This window comes from Cottoperca gobio, chromosome 7 (assembly GCF_900634415.1).
Source record: "Cottoperca gobio chromosome 7, fCotGob3.1, whole genome shotgun sequence".
NCBI classification, from domain to species: domain Eukaryota; kingdom Metazoa; phylum Chordata; class Actinopteri; order Perciformes; family Bovichtidae; genus Cottoperca; species Cottoperca gobio.
In genome coordinates, this window is record NC_041361.1 from 22,087,066 (window position 1) to 22,104,838 (window position 17,773).

The 17,773-nt window shown below is 40.7% G+C and overlaps 1 protein-coding gene across 2 annotated transcripts in view; it reads left to right on the top strand.

The window, feature by feature from the left end:
• prkcz (protein kinase C, zeta) overlaps positions 1-17,773 on the top strand; it is a 104,812-nt gene that overhangs the window by 58,433 nt on the left and 28,606 nt on the right. For both annotated transcript variants that reach the window (XM_029435068.1, XM_029435069.1), the window contains 9 exons: positions 4,248-4,379; positions 5,332-5,422; positions 7,665-7,720; positions 7,883-8,077; positions 12,369-12,466; positions 13,575-13,661; positions 16,324-16,459; positions 16,658-16,745; positions 16,891-17,010. In XM_029435068.1, the coding sequence (XP_029290928.1) occupies positions 4,248-4,379; positions 5,332-5,422; positions 7,665-7,720; positions 7,883-8,077; positions 12,369-12,466; positions 13,575-13,661; positions 16,324-16,459; positions 16,658-16,745; positions 16,891-17,010 (1,003 nt within the window). The remainder of the gene's footprint in view (positions 1-4,247; positions 4,380-5,331; positions 5,423-7,664; positions 7,721-7,882; positions 8,078-12,368; positions 12,467-13,574; positions 13,662-16,323; positions 16,460-16,657; positions 16,746-16,890; positions 17,011-17,773) is intronic.

Genomic DNA, 17,773 nt, shown 5'->3' on the forward strand with positions numbered 1-17,773 from the left:
TGGGTTATTTTCTGTAAGAGGCTCACATATCTGTAATTGCATCCAAAGGTATATAGTAGTTATCAAGTGTAAATGATCAGTGTCTAGTATTAACAAGTTATCATTAACATGATGGCTAGATTAGTAGTTAACAAAATAAACAAATGTTGTTTAAATAAATTGACACCTAGATAGCATCACATTTACATTATTTTTTAAATTTAGATAAATATAAATAAATATAGATATATCTAATTAGTTGTTATGTTTCATCTATTATTATGAAGCCAATTCTCCAGAAGTTGTGGTTCAGAGATGTGGCCCCAGGGATAGCATTGTCTAATGGTTGGATGGATTAGCATGAGCTATTGTACAGATATTAAAGGTCCCCAGAGGATGACTCCTGATGATGTTTGTGATCCCCCTGGTTTTCCTCAAGTCAAAATTTGAATTAGTAAATACATTCCCATCAGCTAAAGCTGTACTTGTGTTTAGCTAATTAGCAAACGTAAACTGAGGTGGTGAATATTACATTGCCACTGTCAGCATATTAGCATTTAGCTCAAAGCACCACCACCAGTCCAGCTTCACAGAGCTGTTAGCATGACTGTAGACTCTTATAAGGCCTATTTTTCATCCTAAATTGTAGCATGTTTAAAAATAAATATGCCCACGTTGTGTCAATCACGTTTACGCACCAACTCCAAAACTACATCATTAAAGTTTTCGGAACAGGTTTGATTTTCTGTGTTTTTAAGCATCCGTCAAAAGCCTAAAGAGAGTTGTTTGACCAGGCAGAGCCACCGTACCTGCAAACATCATCATCCAAAAGTGCATCTCGTAAGCCGATTCACTTTGATTTTTTTGCAACAAATAGAATACATTTTCTTTTAAAAAGCATCGGACTCGGTGTGCAAGGTTTCTCTGCTTAATGATTTAAGTAAAAAAAATCACAAAAGAAAGATACGGATTTGGTGTGCAAAAGCCTTTAGTCTCATTTACAAGGCCTCTGCTGTGCTTATAGATCTCTGAAAAAATATGAGGATAGAAAAGTGCAGATATTGGATATCTTAAGGTACAAAAGGCATAACTAATAATACTCCCTGCTGCTTTCTAGCCTGTCCAAAGTCTGACGCAGTGACAGGCGTCCTCACACTGCTGACAGGTTGTGTGTGCTGTGTACGGACAGGAACAGGACTAAAGCCAGTGATTAATTTATAAATGTACGCCTTAACCTCTATGTAGAGTTAGATGAGAAAGACTGAAGGAAGCCTTTGAAGTGTTGCTGAAGTATTTCCATGGCAACAGAGCAGTGACTGACTCTTTGTTCTTTACACTGTCAGCATATACACACACACACACACACACACACACACACACACACACACACACACGCACACACACGCACACACACACACACTGCATGTGTTTAGTCTCCAATGAGACATTTTGGTGACAGATGTATTGATGTTCAGGGACACTGAATGTCCTTTGGTACTAATATAGCAATGTAGGAGACACGCAAAGCACAAAGGAAGAACCATGTTATGTAACTTCAGTAAGTCTCAGCTTTACACTAGATGTATGTCAGACACAATTCTATATTGTTTACAGGATAAAGTCAGAAAACTACAATGTAAACATGAACACATCGTCTGTTATAGCTGGTATTATCTGGTATAGCTTGTACGGTTAATACTCGACTGTTTCTAAATGCTTTACTTTACAGGTCTGTAAATTACTGATAGTAAGTTTCCTTGAAAGAATCGTTTTTCAATAATTCTAAATAAAATAGTGAAAAGTAAAATAGGTTTTGTTCAATTGATTCACTTCCAATGTATAATTCAAATGAATTGATAAGAGAGTGCGATCTAGTCTTTAGTTTTTTTACAAATAGGCCAATTTCTTTTTGCTAATAATATGTCTACTCCAAGGTACTGGAAAGGAGGGTTCGGCCGGTAGTCGAACCTCTGATTGAAGAGGAACAATGCGGATTCCGTCCTGGTCGTGGAACAACGGACCAACTCTTCACTCTCGCAAGGATCCTGGAGGGGGCCTGGGAGTACGCCCATCCGGTCTACATGTGCTTTGTGGATCTGGAGAAGGCGTATGACCGGGTCCCCCAGGTGATACTGTGGGAGGTGCTGCGGGAGTATGGGGTGAGGGGGTCAATTCTGAGGGCCATCCAATCCCTGTACGCCCAAAGCGAGAGTTGTGTCCGGATACTTGGCAGTAAGTCGGACTCGTTCCCAGTGAATGTTGGCCTCCACCAGGGCTGCGCTTTATCACCAATCCTGTTCGTGATTTTCATGGATAGGATATCGAGGCGTAGTCGTGGAGGAGAGGGGTTGCAGTTCGGTGACCTGAGGATCTCATCGCTGCTCTTTGCAGATGATGTGGTCCTTATGGCATCATCGGTCTGTGACCTTCAACAGTCACTGGATCGGTTCGCAGCCGAGTGTGCAGCGGTTGGGATGAGGATCATGAGGCCATGGCTCTCAGCAGGAAACCGGTGGATTGCCTACTCCGGGTAGGGAATGAGCCATTACCCCAAGTGAAGGAGTTCAAGTACCTCGGGGTCTTGTTCGCGAGTGAGGGGACGATGGAGCGAGAGATTGGCCGGAGAATCGGAGCAACGGGGGCGGTACTGCAGTCTCTTTACCGCACCGTTGTGACGAAAAGAGAGCTGAGCCAGAAGGCAAAGCTCTCAATATACCGGTTGATCTTCGTTCCTACCCTCACCTATGGTCATGAAGGCTGGGTCATGACCGAAAGAACGAGATCAAATCAAATCAAATCAAATTTATTTGTATAGCCCAATATCACAATTTATACATTTGTCTCAGTGTGCTTTACAGACTGTACAGGTTACGACACCTTCTGTCCTTAGACCCTCGCATCGCACAAGGAAAAACTTCCTAAAAGAAACCCCAAAATTAAAGGGGGAAAAATGGAAGAAACCTCAGGGAGAGAAACTGAGGAGGGATCCCTCTCCCAGGACGGACAGACGTGCAATAGATGTCGTGTGTACAGGATAAACAACATAGTACAAATACAACATTTGACAGAAATTATGTTGTGTTGAAAAAAAAAAGAGAAAGTATGGATCACGGGTACAAGCGGCCGAAATGGGTTTTCTCAGACGGGTGGCTGGCGTCTCCCTTAGAGATAGGGTGAGAAGCTCAGCCATCTGTGAGAGACTTGGAGTAGAGCCGCTGCTCCTTTACGTTGAAAGGAGCCAGTTGAGGTGGTTCGGCCATCTAGTAAGGATGCCACCTGGAACACCTCCCTAAATAAAATAAAAATAAAAACCTTAACCTTAAAAATATTATTATTATTATTATTATTATTATTATTATTATTATTATTATCATTATCAAACAATAATTAACGATCTAGAGGTCACAACAGGTCATTTCATACATATATTTGGCTTGTTGGATCCACAAGAGTCTCAGCTTTCCAGTCATATCTGATTTATGCAATTCCAGGAGGGTTTAAGAACCCCAGTATGCATTTAAAATAGAGGAAAATAACACATTGATACTGCATGCAAAAACTGCATGTGATTTGCATAAAGTGTGTCTGTAAAAGCGAATGTCGTGGGATCAGAGCTTTTAGATATCTTGAGGTGAGAGGTCAAGGGATCACATACGGTCATGTCAGTTTTTCTCTCCTTACTTTGGAGCGTTATTTATCCTCCATCCCGATAAGCTAGCATGACTTGGTACCAATGGATTCCTTAGGCGTTCTAGTTTCATATGATACCAGTAGCATACGGGCCTACAGCCTCTTAAAGACAGTAATGTCGGCTGGGAACTCCGGCGATCCTGCAGGTCTCAGAGGGTTAAGCTTTCTTCATTCAAAGCTGTACTCATCAAGGCAAGACAGCTGTTCCCAGTGAACAAGCTCTGACGAAGCCACTGTACACAACCTGCTCGGCAGCAAACAGCAGACGGACACAGTTAGAGACTAGCTGGTGAATACAGTGGAGCATTTAGCAGCTAAAGAGACAGATATTTCCCTCAGGAGTTGGTGGAGAACAAAATCAGAGCTATAAATGGACTAAGCAGCATTCAGAACAGAAATAGACCTGTGTTAAAGTACAAAAGTGTAATACATGTGATATATGACCTCATCTGAAAAGGGTTTTCCTAACGCTGGTTTATTAATAAGTTAAGTCCTTGATAAGAAGCAATAGTGATTGTTGATCAGTGTGTGAGTTAAAGACTAACCTGTCAGTGTGTCCCGTTCTGTGTGTCTTACAGAAAGCCTACTGTGGCCACTGTAGTGAAAGGATATGGGGGCTGGGCAGGCAGGGCTACAAGTGTATCAACTGCAAACTGCTGGTCCATAAGCGCTGTCACAGACTCATCCCTCAGACCTGCCAAAGGCTTATGGTGAGTATTTCATCATGTCCCCGAGCAGCTAACATCAGCAGTCATATCCCACGTAAACACAGTCTCTCAGCAAACTCTCAAATCAAGCTCACACGCTGACTACATGAAGGATGAAGATTATTTCTTCACTTCTAAACTCAATTTATTTAGCACATTTCATTCCAGCTGGAAGCATAATGTGCCGCCAAACGCGTGAGCTGCCACAGAAGTTGTGGATAGTGTAAAGATAAAACATTAGATGTAAATAAATACAATTAAAACAAACGCATAAATAACACATGGGAGTTAAAACCATTAAGAAGTAGGAATAAAAATGTAAATAAGTAAGATCAGCAACCGACCAGTAAGAATGAATAAAACATGGGAATAAAACCATTAAAAAAGTACAAATAAAAGATGAATTAAGACCATCAGTTGACCAATAACAAAAGAAAATTCACGTGAATTGAAACCAATAAAGGCAGTAATACCATAAAAACAAATTAAGACAGTCAAGCTGATTGAAGCCCAACACAGATAAAGCTCTTTGTTTAGTTCCTGTTTGTCTTTCTGCCTATCAAGTTTAGCAAACCAGTGGGCTCCATGTAATGATTGTATTTGTCCACAAAGAAAGCGTCTGAGCAAACACAAAGATCCCAACTTCATCCCCTGATGAGTTAAATCAATGTAGTGGGTGTCGTGGGGATTCCTCCTCGTCATCACAACCCCATATCATCAGTGCCAGATAACTTTTAGGCTTGATGAGAAGGAATGATGAAACTCCCCTCATTGGAGTCTGGGAGCTCCAGCATTTCAGAACATAAGCTGAGAGCTTTTCTCCAAACCTTTCCTTGCCAACATGATTCATCTTCCACTCTTCCAGGAGTCGAAAACCACAAGTGCATATTTCAGTGGATATTTGGGGGAATGTGTCGGGAAATATTTAGGTGGAGTTTTCCATTTGTGTGTTCAGGATCCAGTCATGCCATCACAGGAGCCCCCTTCAGATGCCAAGAGTGAAGAAGTGGACCTTCCACCAGATGACACAGAGGACACAGATGGAAGTAAGTACAATGTTGCCATGTTTCTGGGTCCAATTTTTTTTTTATGTCTAAGATATATAATGTACAAGCACCTTTTTTTGCCTCACATCTTCAGACTTAAACATTGCTCAACTTAATTGTGATCCAGGAAATAAAACGAGCAACAAAGGAAGGGTTTGGTCAAAAAACAGCCAGGAGACCACTATTCGTGTCCCGTGGGAAACCAGAATTTATTTATTTGTCACCTAACTTCCGTAGTTATTTTAACCCAAAATTGACTTATTTGTCATGTAGCTTCGCAATTCATGTAGTTATTTTAACCGAAATCGCTAAACCAAGACATTTAGTTGCTAAAACTAACCAAGTTGTTTCCTGTGAAGACAGAAGTTTATTTAAAAAAAGGCTGTGTGCATGTAACGAGCCTAAATTGACACATGTTGCTTGACATTCGTAGGAGATCGCACAAAATGTAAGGAATAACTTACAAACCTTTGTGTGAGGATACGTTGAATAAGGTGATGATGACAGAATTCTGAGGAGAACTGATGATAAGCGAAGTCAACTGTAAATGGAGGTTTTGACTTTGTAAGTGCAGCGTTTGAGATACAAGGCAAAAAAGCAGTATGTGCAAATGTTAATGTAAGGGATGGGCGGTTTAATAAAGGACAGCCCACTGTCGCGGTGAAGGACATGTGACAATCTTTCTGTATTGTTTTATATCTTCTTGAGTTTGAGCTACACTGACACTTGCAAGTGTTTATATACTTGACTTGTATTGACTTGACAATGTGTATGTAAACATTATTCACATACTTGCCTGCACACTTTGTATGTAAAGTGTAGTATTAAAAAGAGGACCCTTCCCAACAACGAGCCATCTCATGTAAAGGGCTTTATCTTCAGACCTGAGCTGAGTCACAAACCCAGTCAGTACACAAACGCTTGATTTTTGATTGTTTTCAGTCAGATTAGACAATGAAGTAACAAAAAAAATGTCATCGTGGCTGGTGGTAAAAAACAAATCTCTACGATCGCCTCAGATAACAAAATAAATCACTATTAAAACATTCTGCTGTCTGTTTCATTATCAGTGGCATTCTTAAGTCACAGTTTGATTGAGGACCAAGTATTTCCTGTTCATGCATTTACTACAAAGATTACAAAACCTCTCAGCTCCTTCCCTCCAGCAGAACATGTTTGTGCTGTGGAAGAATTCCACAGTTACAGGACATTTTACTTTGAAAACTCAGTGTAACAATACAACAGACTTCCAGTAGCATCAACATCTCAGAGAAGGGCAGAGCTGAAGCAGAGATGAGCTGAAGCATAGATGAGCTGAAGCATAGATGAGCTGAAGCATAGATGAGCTGAAGCATAGATGAGCTTATTAATGTGTCAGGACTAACCCTATTTGTGCTGACTCGTCAGTCACGCTCAGGATAGTTTTTGATGAAAGAAAACTGGTTCCTGTCGTTAGCCAGTTATCAGCGCTATTTAACTGCATTTAACTACGTAAACGAGCGCTTGAGCAACACTTCAAAGAACAGCGACTCGACGACAATGTAGCTTTGTAGCTCGTAGTGCGAACATACAGTTTGCAAGTTAGCTGGGGGGTGGGGTGGCTAACCTTTTAGGTTAAAGTAGCTCAGTTTTTATTTTTATGAAACTGTTTTGCATTAGACTTATCTCCGAGCAAACTCTTTGTGAAAGTGACCCCTCTGTAATGCTCTTGACAGCAACAGTTTTTAAAAAGAGTTTAAATGAGCAAAAAAAGTGAGAGAGAGAAACATTGTCCTTAGTGGTACCATAGAAGACACTATTTGCACTGTATACTACATGTACAGTATATACAGATGGAGACAAATGAATAATAGAATAGATACTTTGTTCAAAAGGTTCACTTTAAACCCTCGTGGCTTCACCTCACATTCACGATCATCATTTATGTAACTATGAAACTCTCAGCTGTTATCTAACTACATTACTGCTCTCTGATGGGATCCTGCAGAACAGAGCTGCAAATCCTATTAAAAGTAGTCTGTGGAGTGATGTGGGGTCTCTTCTGGGGTCCCTGATATGAGATGCTCTGTGGATTGACCTAGTTTGACGTTCCCTAGCTGGACTCGATTCCGTAGACTCTAGCTCCCTCTACTGGTCAGAAAAGAACGGCATGTTAAACCATCAGTGCAGATTTAATTGTGTCACATTGTAAATGCCTCCAAATGGTCATAATTCAGTGATGTTCTGTGTCTGTTGTTCACAGTACCTTTTTTACCACACAACTGTAAAGTGGATAAAACAGAAGATGCAGATACAGAGGTGAGTTCTTCAGACTGCAGTCACAAGCTGTAATAATGTCTTTCTGCTTTGCTCTTTTACCTAAAACTTTAACACAAAAACATTCAAACTTAAACTCTTACCTACATATTAATTATAAACGTATAAAAACACTCACACCATGCTGACCTCCACCCTCTCTAGGACATCAAAGCAGTAGTGGATGGCATTGACGGCATTAAGCTGTCCCAGGGCCTAGCTCTCGGGCTCAGTGACTTTGACCTGATCCGAGTGATTGGGCGCGGCAGCTACGCAAAGGTCTTGCTGGTTCGACTAAAGAAGAACAAGCAGGTGTACGCCATGAAGGTGGTGAAGAAGGAGCTGGTCCATGACGATGAGGTGAGATATCAAATAGACCTGGGATGTAAAGGATGTGAGACAGGGTTTGAGACAGGGTGTGAGACAGGGTGTGAGACAGGGTGAGGCAGGGAGGGCAGAAGATTCTGCAATCATGTTTATAGAGAATACGTTGTAGATAACAAAGTGAACGGAGGTGCATAAGTGAGTCAGGTCTTCCCAGTATTTTCAGTATCAGAGCTTCTCTGATGAACGCCACCCGGCTGAAACGTTAGTTAGTTTGTTTGACATGGCCATAGTAAATTGGTGAAATTGAGATTAGTCCTGAAAGTGTGTGTGTGTGTGTGTGTGTGTGTGTGTGTGTGTGTGTGTGTGTGTGTGTGTGCGTGCGCACCCACCCTTTGGGTATTCCACGCTGCTGAGTGAATTAACATTCTGAAAATGTTCAAACTTAATCTTTTTAATTTCTACGCTGGTGATGTTTGATCAGTACAAAGTATAAATCCAAGTTAAATATGAGCTGTAATACATTTATATAAATATGAACAGCATTCCCTAGTTGGATGTAAATGCTGCTCAAGACTTATCTGTGTGACGATTGACTAGAACTTGTACAATGTTGTCGTTACTGGCAGATATGATGGACGCATATAAACAAATACACTAAGACTAGAAGAAAGAAGAAATAGAAAACAGTTTTCACTTCTGTTGTTCCTGCACATAAAGCAAACTGTCAGTGTTTGCAATGTAAGGTGCTTCCACACGTGTTACCTTTGCATTGCCCAGAAACAGATCAGGGACAAGGTGACATTACATGATGCGTCATTCTCGTGGATAACTCGTGCCAACACACGCTGGTGGCATACGACAGCATTTATCAGCAGGTAGCAGCATCTCGACATTTTTTAACTTACATAAATAAATTAATAAAAATGTTAGTGCAGTCGTCTTCACTGATGTTGGCTCACAGAAATACTTTAATCAATAAATAATCTGCTTTATGAGCGCTGACATCGGCCGATATCTATTATCTCAAAACAGCATTAATGGACCTGATTAATCAGTATAAAGCTCACAAAAGAAAAAGAAAGTAAAAGAAAACACAGACTTCACTCAGGTGACCGGTGTCGGTGTCCCGTGTGAAACCAAAAGTCAACGTTGACTTATTGTAACATGTGTAATTAAATGATGTAACGCACTTAACAACGTAACAAACACACTTATTTAAGCCAAACCACAATCTTTTCTTAAAGCTAACCAAGTCATTCTGTTGTCTTAACCTAACCAAGGAGGTTTCCTGTCAACAAGTGTATTTATAAGACAGTGTATGAATATCAAACAAGCACATGACACATGCAGAGCTGACGTTAGAGGGGCACGTAGAGCTTCATAGTTTTGAAGCGAAGGGCCACTGACCAAACTGCCATAGTTGGCGAGTTGGGAGTGAGAACGTGTTGCATATGATGTACGTCAAAACACAAAGCAGCAATGTAACTTCCCCGGAGTGGCTCGACTGCTGTTTGCCACCTCCGGTTTGCAGACCCGCCCGTGTGTATTCCAATGTAGGCTGGAATTTAAGGAGGACACAAAAGGTGATCCTCTGTCCAGGACAGATGAAAAGGATATCAGTCAAGTGGCTCAAGTAGGTTTCATGGATGAGGAGATACATCTCTTTTCTTTTTGTATGACGTTTTCAGGACATGATATGAGACTTGACGTGATGTCTTCATATTACCGTTCCTGAATACGATTGACCCTCCTCTCTGCTCTGCCGCCGCTCAGCGTTCACATTAGTATTGTTGTTCCGTCCACGTAATGACTTAAAGCTCACGAACACACCGAAGTCAGAAGAGCGACTTCTAGAATCAGGAGATGGGACCTTCCGAGGAACACGTGAAAGCATTATTGTCCTTGGCGGAAGTCTGCGCTCGGATACTGAAAGACTTGGTTTTAGATGCTGGAACAATGTTTTGGCGAACAGCCGTTTATCCACTCGGCCAATCCTTGTTGGTGTATGCAGGCAGCGCATGCCGTGTCTCTGGCTTTAACACATACAGCTCACGTTTGGGTTTTGGTCTTAAAACCTTCCTGTGAAAACAAAACACAAATTGTTGTTTTTATATTTCTGTCTGTATACAGATTAAATAAACACGATTTAATGTGTTGATGAGCTGCTACTCTGATATTATGATAAAGGCCAGGTCATTCAAAGCTCACCAGTTGATCGTTGCACACTGAAGAAAAGCCACAACAAAAACAATTGTGTGATTCTTGGCATTTTTATCACTGGTCTGTCTGGTAGAACATTTCATCTTTAAAAAATGATGTCAAGGCTGCTGCACCTCTGCCCTGTTCACTGTTGGGATGTAACACGTTAATATATCCAGCGCAATTCATGTTGTAAAGTAGTTCAAATGTATTTTGCACACACTATACCTTTTTTAAAAGGAATTAAAAACAAAAGAAGCAAGAACTAAATTGAGATTGAGATTTGTGCTTTTCTGTTGCGTCTGTGTTGTAGAAGCCCACTAGATGGCGCTACTGCTCAACATATAACTCCTGAAAACACTGAGCTCACTCCTCATGTAGCCTACCGAGGGGCTCTGTCCTGAGTTACTGCATCATCCATCATCTGCACAACATCAACCATTCACAGACTTCATGACTCCACTCATCAACTTCTAATATGTTTGTGTTTTCAACACTTCACACTAAAATCCAACCTTTAAATCCTAATTATTTGTGACAGCAGAAGAAAAAAACAAATTGGACTCTATGAGATAGGATTTAAGGAAAGCATTGAGTCCTCCTAATGTTGTGATTGGACGTTATTTATTCATGGCATTCATTTAATAATGTATCTCTTTAGTCGTCTATTGCCTGACTTCAAAGGAGGCTTGTAAGAGCTCTCACAGACAAACTACAAACTGCTAAAGGAGCTGAAATGACCAATATGAGACGTGTTGCATATTCTGCATAATTATAAATTCCTCAAGTAATAATGAGTTGACCAGAAGGAATTTGGTATCAAGTGCAAAATATACGATCCCTATGGTGATAAACATCCCATAAAAGATTAACCATCATCAACTTAAAGACAATTTAAATCGGCATAAAACATCCCCGCCACAGCGCTGTGTGACTGAAGTATGAACAATTAAAACCACAGCTGACTGATAACAATGATGGAAGAAGAATCTGTGAATACAGATACTGTAGCTTTCTAATTGTTAGAAGGGTTCTTGCTTTACTGACAGGTTCTAGTTGAAGGTAACTCTTTATTATTATCATTATTCTTTCATTTTAAGTGGCATTATTTCTTTTGCCACTTAACTTGAAATAATTAGATTCCAGTGGTTTGCTTAAGACCTGCGTGATCCAAACAATTCTAAAAGTCCAAAAGCAAAAATATTTATTGAAAGAAAATTGATTAAATCACTTCCAAAATTCATAACATGTTTCTGTTTAATGGTGTCAAAAAAACTGTTGTCTTTGAGAGTCCAAAAGTCTTTATGTTGTCTCCTTGTTGGGGGTCAGTGTTTGCCTGAACACTATGCTGGTGCTTGTTTTTGATTTAACGTGCCATACTTGACACGAATAATGTCCTCTGGCTGGAAGTGTTTTTGTTTAAGGGCTGATTTCTGTCTATCTGAGATTTACTAGAAGGTGTTGTTTGGTCCATGTCTTCCAAAGTAAATGCGCCTTGTATTGCATCCGATGCTGTCTTGCTTTTTTATAAAGAGTAAGGGGCAGAGACGGCTGAGTTTTAATTGAAGGAGGTGGTTTCGAGTCAGGGTCTCCAGGTCATGAGGATCCTTTGAAATCTTTGTAATAGGTAGATCATTGATGACGGCCTCTACTTCAAAATGTTCAGTTTGCAATCCAGTGCACTCAAACTCGTCCTGATGCCACTGTGATGTGAAGCTGAGGGAGGTTTGAAGTCCCAGGAGATTCCCTTTCTAAGCAAGGCGTTCTGTAAGGGCGCTACTTGACCCCTTCTCACGATGAACCTGCAAATTGCATTTAGGTGGGAATCCACATCTCTTAGCTGCTCACTTTCATCTCAACTAGGCCAAAGTAGTCCACTCCAACATCAGGAAGACTCAGGTCTGCCATCTTTTGTCAACCTGCAATTGAGCTTCGCTCTTACAAGCAATGCATTTGGTGAGGATCCTTCTTCTATGATTTTGTATCTGTGGCATTGTATCTATGTCGATCTCCCTCTGTCTGTTTAACCACAGAGAAAGTCTATTGATCAGACACATTGATTGTTATTACATTATTTCTCCTTCATGCCATCTCTGTCTCCATCCGTCTCCCCTCCTCTCTCCAGGATATCGACTGGGTGCAGACAGAGAAGCATGTGTTTGAGCAGGCGTCCACCAATCCATTCCTAGTAGGCCTCCACTCCTGTTTCCAGACAGAAAGTCGGTAAGAGCACGATAAAGCTGACACTATACTGTATTTAAAGCCAATACATTTCAGTCCAGCTCGCAGTACGTTTCTGTAATATACAATATTACTTTCTGATGATGGTGTCTTCTTCATTAAACGATAAAGCTGGTGTATTTCTTATCGTTTCATGCAATTGTACTTATAGATATACTAACATAGAAAGCCACCAACAACATTCTGCGGCTTGAAATGTGGATATTTATATGATATTGTTTTTTTACAGCTGTAAATGGATTATAAAAATAATACATTTGACATGTGTAGGTTCTGCATGTTTTGATAGTTTTCCTGATGTTTCTTTCCTTTCATTAGCTCATATATATATATATATATATATATATATATATATATATATATATATATATATATAGTACTCTGATGTCCTGATTGCCTTCTGCATTTATGTACCCTCCGTTTGTACTTGCATTAAAAAGTCGTTATAAGTTTTTATCAAACTTTCTCTAGTGACAGAAAGCTAGGCGTCATTACTAAAGACTTGCATTTTAAATATGCAGAGCCTTCCTCTCTCTATATTAGATGTGTTCTTTCCATCTTGCACCTCAGAAGTGTGTCTCACGTGGTGATCTTCTCATGTCCAAAACAATAAGCTGTAAACATACAGTGGACGTAGCAATGGCAGTTTATTTTTCTCAGCTGTCGAACTAGCAAAACAGAGTAAACACTAAAGCCGACCATGTTTATCTAAAAGGGATGTGGGACTTAAATGCACAGAATACATGAAAACAAATGGTTTTAAATCAACTTTTCAATGTAATTGGAGCTCTATGGCACAGAGGTATAAACTATACCTTTAATGCTCTGTATCATTCAACAGAGTTTAGGAGTGTAACATATAACATTCTGCAGGTAAACAAGTGTTAGAATTGTACAGGTGTAGAATATACCTTCTCAAGAAGTGACGAGCTCATCTCACATGTAATCTTTTATAGCTGGAATCCCTATGACATTTCATAAAGACCTTTTTAACCTGCATGACACGTCATTATGTATTTCTTTTTTTTACAAAATGATCAAGTCTTAATATTTCTTAAAGAGCCTTTTCTCATCATGCTCTGATTTCCAGGTTATTCCTGGTGATTGAATATGTGAATGGCGGGGACTTGATGTTTCATATGCAACGGCAAAGGAAACTTCCTGAAGAACATGCAAGGTAAGCATCCTGGTTATGTGTAAACCACTGTAAACCCCTCACACACCACTGCACGCTGTACTCTCTAGTCAACTGTACATCATTATCAATGCGCAGATCTCTGCACTGGTAAAAATTAATCTACACATCTATGCTTGGACTGCTTCCCATCTACATATCCACTTACATATCACACAAACAGAATAGCTATGGGCTACGATCTCAGAACTACATCACTCTGTCTGTCCCCTCAATTCGCACGGAACTTGGAAAAAAGGCCTCGTCATACTCTGCCCCCTCAACCTGGCACACGCTTCAGCAGGAATTTAAACTGTCCAGCTTGATACCCCTGGGACATTTTAAACTCATTTTAAAAAAGCTGTCGGGTGATTGTTCTTGTCATTGAAAATGCACTTTTATGATGTTTTATTTGACTGTTGCCTCTGTGTTTGGTGTCCTGTAAGTCTGTAACTTGTATGGTGCTGTTGCCATTTGATTAGGTCTCTCTTGAAAATGAGACCCTGTTTCTCAATGAGATTTCTTTACCTGTTTAAATAAAGGCTAAATAAATATGCAGATTCCACAAGCTTTGGTTGAGTTCACAGTCCGCTAGCTACAAACAAACTAGGAAACACATCTATGTAAGTTACAACTATTTACTGTTGGACCGATTGAACCTCCTTTACATGCCCCGTAATGCTGTTGTGTGAAGTACAGGGTGAGCGTAGTTTCTGTCTTTTAGTTTGAACATAAAGCTCCATCAGTTCCATGAAAGCATCTTGTGTTTTGCAGTGTAACACAGCTGGAGTGTGTGGTTGAAGATGCTTTCATATGCAACTTCTTTGCACTTAAGCACTCCTTACAAACGTATGCTTAATGGGATGCTTTAGCAGCTCTTTATGGACGTGGCTACTGCTGCCAAAATCCAACATAACACTTATTTTCCCCCCTCCGAGAAATATAATGAGCACCCATAATTCATTGTGCCTGTGTACTTGCGGGGCATTCCAACTGCGGCTCTGATAAATGCTGGATCAAAGGCTGGGTAATTTAGAGAGGCACCGTTGAGCCCCTATCGGCCCCTGCGATCTGTATTCTGGAGACAGTGGCTGTACATATGCAAAGCAGCATGTTAATCATTCATAATGATTGTACATATTCATGAGCTGCAGTCTTAGAGAGAGCCCTGCCGCATTCCCCCGCTCCATGGGGGAGGCGGGCCGGTGGGCGATGGATGGCGCTGCTGATAGGACGCAGCTTCGATCAGTCTGATGCAAGCAATGAAGCGACGGTGTACAATGGAGGCTGTCACAGTGGGGAAAAAACGTGGGGGAGCGATGTGGGATTTGCGATTCCTCTGTCAAACATCTCTCCACGACACTCTCTCCCTCAGTGTTTGACAATCATGGAATTACAGCAGGCAGACGGAGAGAGGCCCGTCACTGTTAATGAAGGCTTATCTCCTAGAGACAGAATACACACCACCTACACAGGGAGACTAACTAGAGACGCACAACAAGTGCATCCAATCACGGTCAAAACTCAGGGTTATGTTTGCAATAAATATATCCTTGTTTACCAGGAGTAGAATAATCTTACATAAGCCTTAGACCAAGCACTTCATATCTAAAACTCAGTGATCAATTAGGAATAAGCACATGTGCTGCACGTGTATTATATATGTTTGTGTTTCTTGATATGAAGTAATGAAACCATTACAAGGTCCAGGCTTTGAGTAATGATTTAGAGGCGCAGTGACAGTGTACTGAATATTTCCCATTGTTAAAAGAATCCTTAAGCCACATAAGTGGCCCCTTGAGACTGCAGCCAGTAGTGGGGCTAATAGCATAAAGGCCATGGGGTTAATAAAGTAAAGTGGTTTCATTACTTTTGGTAGAATGTATGTGCTTAGCAGATTTCTCGGTGATCTGTCTGTTAGATCATGAGATATGTTAACATTGTGTCTTGAGGGTGGCGCTGGAGTTTTCTCCTTTTTTTTCTGGTTTTCAGAATGGTTCATCCTCTGGGGGCATGAATGTGCTCTGCAACTATGGTAGTTTAGACCACGGGATTATTTTTGTTTATTTGCACATCTATCTGCTTTGCTACAGCGTTATGAACCCAAAACAAAGTATTTTGCCGTGATATAGATCTGAATTCATGGTTAGTCAAGACGACAAACAAACAACTTTTAAAATGCTTGTTTTCTGAATGGAGTTCAGATCGATCAGGGCTATGCTAACATTGTAGCTGCTCAACATAACGTTGTCTAAATAGGGCATAAATACAGCAGCGGCGTTATTGTTATAATTTGCGTCTTTGCATTGACTTTGCATGTTATCGCGCAAAAGTACAGGCTTTATGGCAGGCAGACAGGACCATTGTTCATAGAGCTACAGAATATATGTTTCACCTGGAGCTACAAGAGAGTTCAAAGCCTCCTTTTCCCTCTTACCACAGTGACAGCACTACCGTGGAATGGCAGTAAAATGTAAAATAACAATATTAAGTTGTGGCTTTTAAAACTTATTTTTGCCTTTCAATCCCTGTTCATCTCTGAGGCTTAATCAATGACCACTGTGAGAGCCTTGATGGACTACAGGAGGACATCTTTGGCTTGATGGTGGCACTAGAGGACAGGTCTGACACATCGTCCTCTGCATTTCTCTCTTCTCCATAACAGATTTTATGCAGCTGAAATTTGTATCGCTCTGAACTTCCTGCATGAAAAGGGTATCATCTACCGAGACCTGAAGCTAGACAATGTTCTCTTGGATCACGAGGGACACATCAAGCTCACAGACTACGGCATGTGCAAGGTAAGTCATGCATTGATTTTTTTTCACTCGACTGTGTGCACGGCTGGCGTAGGGTAATCATTAATTCAGCAGATCAATATTGACTGGTAGTACTAACAGGGCCTCTGGCTTTATTTCTTTTCATTCATGTTCTCGCACATCATATCCTTTCTCTTTCATCGCTGCAACCCCTTCTTCCTCCCCCTCCACCTCCTTCAGGAGGGGATCAGGCCAGGTGACACCACTAGTACCTTCTGTGGAACACCCAACTACATTGCACCTGAGATCCTCAGAGGAGAGGACTACGGTGAGTGCAGTAGTTAGTTCACGTCTAAACGCTGACCCCAACAAGTAATGCATTTGGTAATTCATACTGATAATATGGGAGGAGTTTGAGTCTTTTCTTGTTTATCGGAAGGAAAATCTTCTCTTATTGTCGTGTGCCCTCCCAGGCTTCAGTGTCGACTGGTGGGCTCTGGGCGTGCTGATGTTCGAGATGATGGCCGGGAGGTCACCATTTGACATTATCACAGACAATCCTGACATGAACACAGAGGAGTATCTCTTTCAAGGTGAGGCGGAGGGGTTTAACAATACATAGGGTTTATTGTACCTGTAAGATACCATCGTCTCTGTCCAGGGAGAAGGGCTTTGAACTGGGAAACACCACTTGTTATTTTGAAACGCTTTACTTTCCAGTACACGTGTGGTTTACCAATGAGAGTTGATATCTGTACTAAAGCGACAAAACCAACAAGTATTCTTTATATGTTGGAAATGTTCAGTGTCTGCAGTTTGTAGAAATGTACACTTTAAAAAGTGCTTTTTATTGAGAAAAGTCATACTGACAGTATTTTCTTTATCCTCTATCCATAGTATACTATATCTGTCCCTGTACCAAGCTCCTAACTACATCCTATATGGTTTAAGGGATTAGGAGTTTAGAGGAATAGTGGGAAATCAAATATGAATATTGAGAGCTCGTGGCAGGCTGTTTGGTGCCATTTAAACAAAACATGTCTATTTAACCCTTTGTGACGCATAACTGATATTGTGAGAGTAGGAAAAACAGATGCCATGTAAAGGAACAATCAGCTCTGGGCTGTAAAGGATTTATGTCTGCGTAAATCCAGGCTTAGATGGTTCTCGTATGCTTCATTAACAATCAAGGAATCTCAAAAATAGGGCTAATTTTATTTCCCTCAAATGTTAAATATTTTTAGTTTGTTGTAGTCTCTTAATCCACTCATGTTTTGTTTTCGTTTGTGACATATTTTGGCATTTGAGTAAACTTATTGTTGCATTTACATTAGTGAGACACAGTGATGAGGCCAA